Raw genomic sequence first — 12,998 nt, 5'->3', positions numbered from 1 at the left:
GTAAACCCTTCAACCAAGCAAACTTGAAAACCACAGAAGCATCTGAAAAGTACAGGATGTTACTCAAAAGGTATGTGCTCTTAACAGCCTAGTTCAACATCCAAAATGCATGCTAGAGGGTGTTCTCTTCTTTTGCACAAACTTTTCTTATGAAGCTTTATGGGATTAAAATCCAGTTGTTTTAAATTCAGTCTGTTCCTACTACAAAGACCCCCAAAAGAAAACAAAACTTATATATAATTAATAGAACACTGTACAGAGAAAGTCTCAAATGGTAAGATAAAAACTTTAACCCATTATTGCATGAAAAGTGAAACTGATTCAAGAACAGAAGCCAATTACAAAAATATTACTCAAATTACAGATCTTTGGTAATAAACAACAATTTCCTTGGGTTCATTTTTAAGGATTCTTATAAGAATCCTTTTCCTAGGATAATAATTACTATGGATAATAATTACTACTAGGATAATATAATTACTATGACTCATTGGGGTTGAGATCATTAACATCTGCAAATCTTTTTCCTATTTATAATAGGTTATTCCTATCAAGTTAAACAATTCCAAGGCACCTACTATTTGTTAGGTACTGGTTCAAGGTAAACAAAGTTCCTGTCCCCATGGAGCTTATACTCTAGTGGATACAGAACAAAATTTGTTTTGTCCATCATTAAACTTCTGCTAAAGTCCTGACCTTACTTACATTTTTAAAGGCCTTTCCTGTGCATCCGCTATTGAAGGTGAAGCTTCTGACTGAAACTCATATTTTACCATTCTTATAGGGCTTCTCTGCTGTGTGTTCCCTTAAAACCATGACATTTTGAGCTCTGCCTAAAGCACTGGTTATATTCATACAAAAAATAGGCTTTCCCCAATGGAATTCAGATGATTATTTTAAAAATCTCAGCTCATGGCTAGGCATGGTGGCTCAAGCCTGTAATTCCAGCACTTTGGGAGGCCAAGGCGAGAGGATTGCCTGAGCCCAGAGACTCGAGACCAGCCTGGACAACTTGGTGAGACCTCATCTTTACAATAAATCAAAAAATAAGCTGGGTGTGGTAGTGTGTGCCTGTAGTTCCAGCTACTTGGAAGGCTGAGGTGGAAGGACTGCCTGAGCCCAGCAGGTCAAGGCTGCGGTGGCTGTGAGTGTGCACTGCACTCCAGCCTGGGCAACAGAGTGAGACTTCAACTCAAAAAAAAAAAAATCTCAGCTCACTTATAAATTCTTAGAACATGACATTTAATCAATACTCTCTGCTGCGTGGATTTTCTAAGGAAAATGAGCAGTCCAAGTCTTAAAGAACACCTTTACCACATTCATCACGTGTGTTGAATTTATCACCGTTATGAACTCTCCGATGAACCTGAAGACAGGAACTCTTACTAAAGCCCTTGCCACATGCAAAACATTTGTATGGTTTCTCTCCAGTGTGGACTCGCCGATGGGCTGGAAGATGTGAGGTCTGACTGAAGCTCTTACCACACATGCCACATTTATAGGGTTTCACTCCTGTGTGTATCCTCTGATGAACTTGAAGATATAAGTTCCAAATGAAGCCTTTCCCACATTCTTCACACCTGTATGGTTTCTCTCCTGTGTGGACTCTCTGATGGGCTTGAAGATGTGAACTTCAACTGAAGCCCTTACCACACACATCACATTTGTAGGGTTTCTCTCCAGTGTGGACTCGCTGATGGTCGTGAAGGTGTGAACTCCGACTAAAGCCCTTTCCGCATGTCTCACTTTGTATGGCTTCTCTCCTGTGTGAACTCTCTGCTGGCCCTGAAGGTGAGAGATCCAACTGAAGTCCTTGCCACGTGTGTCACATTTGTAAGGGTTTCTCTCCTATGTGGACTTGCCGATGGGCTTGAAGATGGGAATTATGGTTGAAGTTCTTATCACACACATCACATTTGTAGGGTTTCTCTCCAGTGGGGATTCTCTTATGAGCTTGAAGGTTTGAGGCCTTACTGAAGCCTTTACCACATACCTCACATTCATATGGTTTCTCCGCAGTGTGAATCTTCTGATGAAGACCAGAATTCAGATTAAATATTCCATCACATGCCTCCCATCTATATGTTTTGTCTATAGAGTGGGCGGTCTGATGGACTTGAAGTTGTGATATCTGACTTAAGCCTTTATCATACATAGCATATTTACAGACTCTCTCTCCAGTGTTGGCTACATAGTGAATGTCAAGATCTACGATGGAAATCCTCCCCACACCTGTTTTGTATACACAGCTTCTCTCCAGGTGAGAAAGCTCATGAGTTGGGAGAAAGGAGCTCTGGGCACATAGCTGGCATCTGCAGGGTTTCTCTCCTGTGCTGACTCTCTGAAGAGGTTGCAGATGCAAGCTCTGACTGAAACCTTCACTATGCTCATCACTCCTACGGCATTTCTGTCTTGTGTGGACACTCTGATGCATGGGAAGCACTGAGCTACAAACCATGGCTTTTCTATACTCAGTACCTACATGGGGCTTGTCTCCTAAGTGCAATTGCTGATGGAGCTGAAGATTAGAGCTAAAGCCTCTTCCATTCTCATCAGAGGCTTGCTTTCCTGGTTGAATTATACTACACTGGGATGATTTTTTCATAAAGTCTTTTCCACAATTATTGTGGCTAACAGCTTTCTCTCTTTTGTGTACTCTCTGATCATCACAGTGATGAGCAATCCTTTGTCTAACACAATGGTCACATTCAGAGAGTTTATTTTTTACATCAATTTGCTGACACTTACTCTGATAATTGTGTGACTCTCTCAGATACATTTTCCTCCAGAAATTCCAGGGGATCCTAATTGAAAACTCTTTATTTTTGATACTACTGGAACTCTCCCCTTGACATTTTATTACTTAGTTCTTATCTTCAGAAACCTGAATAGACTCTCCTGACCACACCCAGCAGAGAGAATCACCTGTTGTTTTGCTAACATGGACCTCTTGCCTTGAAGATTTATTAGCAAGTCTTGATTTCCAGTTAATTTCCTTGTAAATTGTTTCCATATTTGCCAGCACATAAGGTCTTCAAGCGAAAGGTATTTTAATCCTACTTCATGAAGAACCTCTATCTCATTTTGATTCCTGTGTCCTGGAACGATACATAGAATTCAGAAATGAAAATGAGAACAAGTGAATGTTTGCTCAGAGACAAAAACATTTCACAGGTTGATCACATTGGGGGGCATTTTTCAACCAGTAGAGAATTCAGCTTGACTTTATCATTTTTTTATGCCTATGATTTTAAAAAAAGGCTGGTTCCTATCCACAAGTGCTAACGAGACTAAGTGCTATACCAAGACTTACGTATATGATCAAATACAGAGGCTACAGAGCAACAAAAAGATGCCCTAGAAAGATTTTTTTTTTTGAGTTGGCGTCTCACTCTGTCACCCAGACTGGAGTGCAGTGGCCGCTCCTGGCCACCGCAGCCTTGACCTGCTGGGCTCCGGCGATCTTTCTGCCTCAGCCTTCTGAGTAGCCAGAATTACAGGCGTGCGCTACCACGCCCAGCTGATTTTTTGATTTGTTGTAGAGATGCGGTCTCGCCAAGTTGCCCAGGCAGGTCTTGAACCCGCGGGCTCAAGCAATCCACTCACCTCAGCCTCCCAAAGACGCGGGATTACACGCTGAGCCACCGAGCCTGGCTCCTAGAAAGATTTTATAGAGAGGAAGCTTTCTCTCCTTATCCATAAGAATAATCACTTAAACATCTCTTAGCCAAGCATGGTGGCTTACACCTGTAATCCCAGCACTTTGGAAGGCGGAGACGAGAGGACTGCCTGAACCTAAGGGTTCGAGATCAGTCTGGGCAACTTGGTGAAACCTTGTCTTTGCAATAAATCAAAAAATTAGCTGGGTGTGGTGGTACTCACCTGTGGTGCCAGCTACTTGGAAGACTCAGGCAGAAGACTCACCTGAGCCTAGCAGGTCAAGGCTGTAGTGGCTGGGAGTGTGCCACTATACTCCACTAACAAAGTGAGACTCTGTGTCAAAAAAAACCCAGTCTTCTCTCTTCTGCAGCACGTGTATAGAATCTACAAAATCCTAGCTATCTGTAAGCCTCAAAATCTTGGTTGCATTGTACAACCTGCACGTCAGTCATAGAAGCCAGTATATGGCGAGCTATCCAAAATGGCAAGAAAAGCCTGAATCTCTCCTTCAGCATTTACAGCTGGTTTATCACGTGATGCCAAGAGTTTCCAAGGAGAGAAAGAAGGGGCATCCTTAGTAAAAGTGAAGAGAATATATTTGCAAAGGAAAACATCTCCTCTGACTTGATAATGAGCCCATAAGATAGTACATTTATCTCCTTAATTTAGCCCTTAAACATACACATTAGACAAGCTAGATTTGAAAAAATTCTCCTTCATTTCAATGGAGTTCTAGTATATAATAATCAATTGGTAAACATTTTAAATGGAAAAAAATTAGAAAACTTATTCTCATAACTGACACATTCTATGGAAGTAAAAGGACTGATAACTGTTGCTACTTAATTTGGCTGAATTTTCTGATACATCCAAATGGCTAATATTATCCTTTAGGTTTCGTAAATGAGGATCTGCATGTACCAAAAAGTGCTGTGGTAGCCAGCACACAAGATGGTTTCCAGTGATCAATGTTTCTTGGTATTTACAACCTTTTAAAGTTCCCTCCCACATTGTCTCAGGCTTTGTCTGTGAAACCAATAGAATATGGAAAAAGTGATATTATGTCACTTACAGGGCTAGGACAGAAAAGACATTGTGTCTTTTGACTTTCACACGCTTGGGTCACTTTGTCTTGTGGAAACCAGTTGCCATGTTTTGAGGACTGGCAGCCCTGGGGAGAAGTGCACTTGTAAGAAACTGAGGCCTCCTGCCAACAGCCATGTGAATGATTCTACCTTGGAAGCAAAACCTTCATTCTAGTCAGTTCTTCAGAGGATGACAGCTCTAACAGAGTACTTGACAATCACTTTTTGAGATTCTGAGCCAGAATGACTCAACTAAGTTGCTCCCAGATTCCCCTGTGAGCTTTCTGTTTTGTTTTTGTTTTATCCTTAAGGAAAAAGAAGTTCTTTAATTTGTACTTCTGTGTAGAGAAAACAGACCTCAAGAATATTTTGTATAGATGGAGCGGGGTATCCAGATGGACAAACAGAACACAAAATCCTGGGACGGAATACAAAATCTGTGTTTGAAAACAAAACAAAACAAACACTAGATAAGGCAGGTGAAGAGGTAAATCCATTTGTCAAACCTCATCAAACTGTACACTTAAAAAGCATATATGTAAATTTTACCTCAATAAAAAAGAACTGTAAAACAAATAAGAAGCCATTTTACATTCTGAAAATGTAGGGGGCTATACATTTATAATATGTACAGTTTTCTCTATACAAATATATTCCAATAAAAAGTTGGCCCAAAATTTAAAAAAGTAAAGATGTTCTCAAAGACGCAAAACCATTGGGAAACTACCTATTAAGTAAAAAGACCTGCCTGGGCAATTTGGTGAGACCTCATCTCTACAATAAATAAAAAAATCAGCTCGGCATGGTAGCGCGTGCCTGTAATTCTGGCTACTCGGAAGGCTGAGGTGGAAAGATCACCGGAGCCCAGCAGGTCGAGGCCGTGGTGGCCGGCAGCGGCCACAGCACTCCAGTCTGGGCGACAGAGTGAGACTCCAACTCAAAAAAGAAAAAAAAAAGAAAAGAAAAAAGACAACAGCAATAACTGGATCAAAATTCCCAAGTTTAGATTTGTATACAAAAATGAGAGAGTCAGTCAAGGAAGCTAGCATCCAACATTCCTAACTGCATTAAACCTTCATACAGCATGAAGACCAAAAAAAGAAGAAAAAAAGATTAGAAAGTTTTACCCCCCAGCTATTCACAAAATCCAGGGGCTACCCTATCAGATAAGCAGAGCTGGGTTTTTTTTGTTTTTTTGTTCTGTTTTGTTTTGTTGCTTGTTTGTTTAGTTTTTTTGTGCTTATATTCAGTAGGAATGACTATCATTCCCATATTTTAGGCTAGGGATATCTGAGGAGTATACAAATTAAAGGCAAATGAAAGAAGGAGTGAAGAAAAGGGGGAGTGAAAGAAGGAAGAGACAGAATAGACTGAGAGGTAAGAGTAGAGGAGGGTGCTGTCACTGGGTGTATGGATGAGCAACTGTCACTAAAGGTGACACAGATGTCACAGGTTGGGGAGAGCTGTGAGGGAGCTCTTCACACGATTCAAATGGGACCACCTACCCATTCATTCATTAACCCATTCATTCACTCATCTAGTCATTCACTTAGCAAATATTTAATGAACACATACTATGTGCCAAAACTAGTAAAGGCAATGAAGATAAGCAATAAAGAAAATAGGTGAAATCCCTGCTGTCAAGAAGTTACACTCCAGTAAGGAGAGAAAAACCATGAACAAGCAACTGAAATATACGTGAATGTGTCAGCTGGTGATTAATGAGGAATCTCAAAATCAGGCAGAGTAAGGGGATGGGTATTTTAAACAGGATGGTCAGATTAGGCTTCTGTGCTGAGATGATGTTTGAGCAGACACAAATGAAATAGGCAGGGAGCTGGGAGGATGTATGGGATAAGAACATCCCAGGCAGATGGAAGAGCAAGACTTCAGGTGGAAAGAACACACTCAGCATGTCTGAGAAACAGACAGCAATCCCGTGTGATTTTTTACTGAGTAAAGGGCAAAGGATAGAAAATCAATGCAGAGAGGGAGTGGGCAGCCAGATCATGTAATGTCCTGAAGGCCTGTGTAGATTTTAGATTTAATGAGTGAGACAGGAAGTCACAGAAGGGTTTGAGCCAAGGAATGACAGGATCTGACTTACATGATCTGGATGCTGTGTAAAGAATGGATTGTAGGAAGGCAGTAGAAATAGGAAGGCAGTGGACCAGCTGCTGCTTTAATAAAGCAGAGTGATGAATGTTGGGGGATTGGGCCAGGCTGGTAGCCAAGGAGGCAGTGAGGAAGATACTGGGCTACACCCTGCAATGACTCAGAGCTGCATGGTTCTCACCTGAATACCCATCTCCTTGGGTTTCTGTCTCCATCATTGAAAACTTCTCTTCTCTTACCAACCATAATACCATGTCTAGGCTGAAGGGTTGATAGCCTGAGAAAAATCAGTGACATATGGTAAAGTGAATGAATTATGGACACAAATTGTAATTCCAATACTATAATCTTCATGCACTCGAAGTAGTAGCTTTCAAAATTCTGATCTTGACCTATTGTCTAAATATGTTTTAAACAGATCTTGTACACAGATGATCTGAACCTGACCTTTTTTGTGTGTGTTGTAGTCATACTCTGTCGCCCAGAATAGAGTGCAGTGGCACCCTCCCAGCCACTGCAGCCTCGCCCTGCTGGGCTCCGACGATCCTTCCATCTTACCCTTCCAAGTAGCCGGAACTACAGGCGCACGCTACCACGCCTGGCTAACTTTTGATTTATTGCAGAGACGAGGTCTTGCCAAGTTGCCTGGGTGGGTCTTGAACCCACGGGCTCAGGCAATCCACTCATCTCAGCCTCCCAAAGTCCTGGGATTACAGGCTGAGCCACCAAGCCAGGCCTGAACCTGACTTTTATCACAGCTCCTTTCCTGTTTTTCTCACAATTCTTGTTGCCCTATCTGCAGTTCCTGATAAGAAGGTATATTTCTATTCTACTCCATTACACACAATAATAGTGTAATTTACCAACTGATTTTAAACCCCTCCAACTGCAATTTGAGAAAGATAGACAAGGTATAGAGAATGTACCCCTCAGGAATTAGGAAGTTCAGATTCCCAAATTCAGGGGAGCATTTCAAGCATTCCATTCCAAAGTCTTAAATACTTGAAACCAAGACACCCCAGGGTGCTGACATTCAGTTACAGAAGTGCCTGTCCTTACCCACTGAGAGCAGGTTCCCGAAGTTCTCTAGTACCACATCTTGGTACAGCTTCCTCTGGGCAGAGTCCAGCAGTCCAAGATCCTCCTGGGTGAAGACCATAGCCATGTCCTTGAAGGTCACTGTCTCCTACACATCAAGCACACATACCTCAATCCTATGACCAACATCCATTGGGAGAGACAGTACTGAGCAGGGAGAAAGGACAGGTAGAAAGATGTTCTGGATTCTGGGGGCCTTGAGTCAATTATAAGTAGTTTCTCCTCTTCTCCATCCCACATGCCAATTCCATAGACTAATTTTCACAGTCACATCAAAAATATGCACAAGACCAGGCTCGGTGGCTTAGACTGTAATCCCAGCACTTTGGTGGGGCTGAGGCGAGTGGATTGCCTGAGCCCATGAGTTAGAGACCAGCCCGGGCAACTTGGCAAGACTTCGTCTCTACAATAAGTAATTAGGCTGGGTGTGATAGTGCTAGCATGCCTGTTGTTCCAGCTACTTGGAAGGCTGGGGTGGAAGGATTGCCGGAGCCCAGTTGGTCACTGGGGGGCCATGAGTATGCCACTGCACTCCAGCCTGGGTGACAGGGTGAGACTCCAACACAAAAAAAGAAAAAAGTATGCAAACTAAAAAATAGCCTCTGTATATTTTACTTGGTGCCATTTGTGAGAATTCTAATAGTAAATGCCCTAGAACTATAATTCTTGTATCATGGGATATATATATATATATTATAATTAGACTGATACTGCCAAATTGTTCTACAATGTTATGTCAATTTAAAGCTCAGTGTGGTGACTCACGCCTGTAATCCCAGAACTTTGGGAGACAAAGGCGAGAGGACTGCCTGAGCCCAGGGGTTCAAGACCATCCTGGGCAACTTGGCGAGACCTCGTCTCTACAATAAATGATAAAATAAGAAAAAAAAATAGCCGGGCATGGTGGCACATGCCTGTGGTTCCAGTTACTTGGAAGGTTGAAGTGGAAGGATCACCTGAGCCCAGATCGAGACAGTGGTAGCTGCGAGCATGTCACTGCATTCCAGCCTGGGTGACAGAGTAAGACTTCAACCTTCACCCCCCCAAAATGTTTAGTCCCAGCAGGATCTGACAGTTTCTGTCTTTCCTTTCTCCTCCACATATTTACTAAGCCTGTATACTCTCATTCTGTTATGATACGACAAACCAACAGGCCTTCAGTTACCCCTTCTAGAAAATTATGCCATTGGTCCTCTGTGCTCTCAAGGCACATGCCATCTATCTATGACACTATCTGTGACAGTATTCTGTGTCAAATTTCACCGTTTTTCATGCCAGAATATGGTTGCCACCCGTTATCCACTGTTGTGCTTCCCATGATTTATTGCCCCTATCAACCATGGTCTGAAAACATTAAACGGAAAATTTGAGAAATAAACAATTCATAAGTTTTAAATTGTGTGCCATTCTAAGAAGTGTAACGAAATCTCTTACCACTCCACTCCATCCACCCAGGACATAAATCATCTCTTTGTCCAGCACATTCACACTGTTTGTGCTACCCACCTGCTAATCACTTAGTAGCCTCCGTTTATCAGATCAAAAAAACAGTATATATAGGGTTCAGTACCAACCTGTGGTTTTAGGCATCCGCTAGGGGTCTTAGAACATATCCTATATGGATAGAAGGAGACTGCTGCACCTCGGGTTAAACCCCAAAGTCTGCCCCTTACTATGTGACCTTAGACAGACACAAGCTTCAGTCTCTCAATTTCCTCATGTATACAATGGTACCCATATCAGAAGATTCTTTTGTTTGTTTGAGTCAGGGTCTCACTCTGTCTCCCAGGCTGGCGTGCAGTGGCACAGTCATGGCTCTCCATAGCCTTGACCTCTTGGGCTCGGGTGATCCTTCTACCTCAGCCTCCTACACAGCTGGGACTACAGGTGAGTGTCATCACACCTGGCTAATTTTTTTTTTTTTAATTTATTGTAGAGATGATGTCTCACTATGTTGCTTAGGCTGGTCTCAAATTTCTGGGCTCAAGCAATCCTCCTGCCTTATCCTCTCAAAGTGCTGGGATTATAGGTGTCAGCCACTGTGCTCTGCCCAGAAAATTTTTATACAGATAAATGAATGAGTATACATGAACTTCTTAGAACTGTGCTGTCTAGTTTAACAGCCACTAAGTCACATGTGGCTATGTAAATTTAGGTTAAGTAAAAATTAAGCACAATCTTAAAGTTCATTCTCTCAGTTGTACTAATCACATTTCAAGTGCCCACGAGCCACATGTAGCTAATGATCACCGTACTAAACAGCAGAGTTTAGACCATGTCCATCATTGTGGAAGTCCTACTCAACAGCACTGTCTTAAAACATATGCCCGGCACATAGTAGGTCCTCAATGGATGTTGGCTTTTAGTCATGTAAGTATGTATTTCACCCCATTTCACTCCTGTTTAGTAGCTTATGTGATACATGACTTACACATGACCTATAATGCACAATGAATTTAGATGTTTAATGTTATAGGCAATGCTGCAAGGAACATCCAGTCACATCATTCTTGGCTCATTTCTCTTTCCTAGAATTTATCTTAAGGAGGAAAAAAGTCAGTGCTGAAGAACACAGACCTGTGAAATTTGCAAGTGTAATGACATACACTCCTTCCAAATGATTCCTATCTTATCTATACTTCAAGCAACTACTAAGTGTTCCCTGAGTTTTTACAACCTGGCTAACCCTGGGCATGATAATCTCCTTAAATCTTTGGTAATTCAATAAATAAAAAGAGTTCTTTAAAAAATGTCCAGGTAGTTGGCTATTAGTAAAGACCATCATCTTTTCTTTTTTCTTTTTTTTTTGTTAATTTTTATTTTATTTTAAAGATGTGGGGTACAATTCAGGATTAGGTATACAAATGTGCATTACGCAGGTATCCCTGTTGATGAGGTGTGCACTTCCCTCCTCTGGAAGTTTCCCTCAACTGCCAATCCCTTTCTTACAGTATTGTGATAACTGTTCAGGGTCCACTTGTGGGTGAGAACATATGGTACTCTGTTCTTTGTTTCTGTGATAGGTCATCACATTTTCATATATTTCTTATAGTTCCCGGCAATCTTCTATTGTGACTTGCCTTTAAAAAATTTTTTTCACCATATTCCCATTGGGATTTTGATTGTTATGAGCTTGTAAGATTCATTTTTAGGATAATTCATTTTCTAACATACATGTTGTAAATATTTTCCTTCCAGTTTCCATTTGTCTCATACCTGTGTATAAGGTGTCTTACTGGGGGGAAATTTTGAACATTTATTTAAATACTGAGCCTACATTTATTGTGGCTGGATCCCTGAGCACACAGGTACACTAAATGAGCAATTATCACATCCACTGAGGAAAGAACCAGGTAAGAGGCAGCTTTATCTGTGCTGTCCTCCTTAGAAAGAACATGCCAACCACACTCCCTGAATGCAGAAGTATCTTTTTTGCTCTGTATCTTTTCACCTAAATGGAACACCTGGTAGGGGTCTTAGAGACGGCTTGACCCTTGTGTTTTTGTGTGCCCTAGCAAAGGGTGGGAACCATCATGAACACTCTCTCTTTGTGTTTAAAATGAAGCATGGAACCAATTTCAAGTTTACTCTCATACATTTGCTCTGAGCAGTAAATGCAAGGACAAATAGAAGGTGCCAAAAAGTACTACAAAACTACAAGACATTTTAAAACAAGTACACTGTTTTATTTTGACAAATTAACACAACACATATTAGCACGCACACACACACAAACACGAAAACTCTAAACCACTGAAAAGAAAGAAAATAGCTCTTCCAGCACTAACACATCTAACAGTGTTATGCCTGAGTTCAGCATCAGACATGGGTGTACCAAGTCATATTTGTTCTTTCCACAAAACATCCAAGGCACCACTTTGCGGGGCAGGGTGGGAAGTGAGGGCTAAGTTTGAAAAGGTCAAATTATTTCAGAATTCCTAAATTTTTTTTTTACTTTTCATTTTAAAATAATTATTGACTCAAAGGAAAGTGCAAAGATATTACACAGAGATCCTGTGCGTGCTTTACCCAGCTACCCCCAGTGGTTACATCTTATGCAACTACAGGAAGTACTGTATCAAACCCAGGAAACTGATATTGGTATAATGTGTTTATGTATAGTTCTATGTCTTTTTTTATTTTTATTTTTTTGAGTAGGAGTCTCATTCTGTTACCCAGGTTGGAGTGCAGTGGCACGCTAAGGCCACCGCAGCCTCAACCTACTGGGTTCAGGTGATCCTTCTGCCTCAGCCTTCCAAGTAGCTGAAACCACAGGCATGCGCCACCATACCTGGGTAATTTTAAAAATTTTATTGTAGGGACAAAGTCTCGCCATGTTGCCCAGGCTGGTCTCAAACCCTGGACTCAGGCAATCCTCTCGCCCTGGCTTCCCAAAGTACTGGGGATTACAGGCGTGAGCTACCACACCCTGACCCAGTTCTATGTCTTTTAATCACATATGAAGCCAGACTCAGTGGCTCAGCCTGTAATCCCAGCACTTTGGGAGGCTGAGGAGAGTGGATTGCCTGAGCCTGCGGGTTTGAGACCTGCCCAGGCAACTTGGCGAGACCTCGTCTCTACAATAAATCAAAAATTGGCTGGGCATGGTAGCACGCATGAGAGAAGGATCGTCAGAGCCCAGCAGGGTGAGGCTGCAGTGGCCAGGAGCATGCCACTGTAACTGCACTCCAGTCTGAGCAACAGAATGAGACTCCAACTCAAAAAAAAAAAAATCACATATGATTATTGACATCATCACCATCACCATCAAGACAATAACTAATTCATCACCATAAAGATCTCCCACCGAGCCGGGCTCGGTGGCTCAGCCTGTAATCCCACGCCTTTGGGAGGCTGAGGTGAGTGGATTGCCTGAGCCCGCGGGTTCGAGATCCGCCTGGGCAGCGAGACCTCATCTCTACAATAAATCAAAAAAAAATCAGCCGGGCGTGGTAGCGCATGCCTGTAATTCCGGCTACTCGGAAGGCTGAGGCGGAAGGATCACCGGAGCCCAGCAGGTCGAGGCTGCAGTGGCCGGGA

At 42.1% G+C, this 12,998-nt stretch overlaps 1 protein-coding gene across 1 annotated transcript in view; it reads right to left on the bottom strand.

Annotated features, from left to right (window-relative positions):
- Positions 1-1,228: 1,228 nt before the first annotated feature.
- ZNF233 (zinc finger protein 233) overlaps positions 1,229-12,998 on the bottom strand; it is a 32,277-nt gene continuing 20,507 nt past the window's right edge. The window contains 8 exon segments of the mRNA XM_008059844.1: positions 1,229-1,746; positions 1,749-1,839; positions 1,841-2,213; positions 2,215-2,260; positions 2,263-2,926; positions 2,929-3,098; positions 7,042-7,137; positions 7,920-8,046. Coding sequence (XP_008058035.1) covers positions 1,298-1,746; positions 1,749-1,839; positions 1,841-2,213; positions 2,215-2,260; positions 2,263-2,926; positions 2,929-3,098; positions 7,042-7,137; positions 7,920-8,046 — 2,016 coding nt within the window. The 3' untranslated portion in view covers positions 1,229-1,297.

This window comes from Carlito syrichta, unplaced genomic scaffold (genome assembly GCF_000164805.1).
Source record: "Carlito syrichta isolate Samal-C Ts95f unplaced genomic scaffold, Tarsius_syrichta-2.0.1 Scaffold304390, whole genome shotgun sequence".
NCBI lineage: Eukaryota > Metazoa > Chordata > Mammalia > Primates > Tarsiidae > Carlito > Carlito syrichta.
The sequence above is the reverse complement of the archived record's forward strand: the minus strand, read 5'-3'. Positions and strand labels throughout refer to the sequence as shown.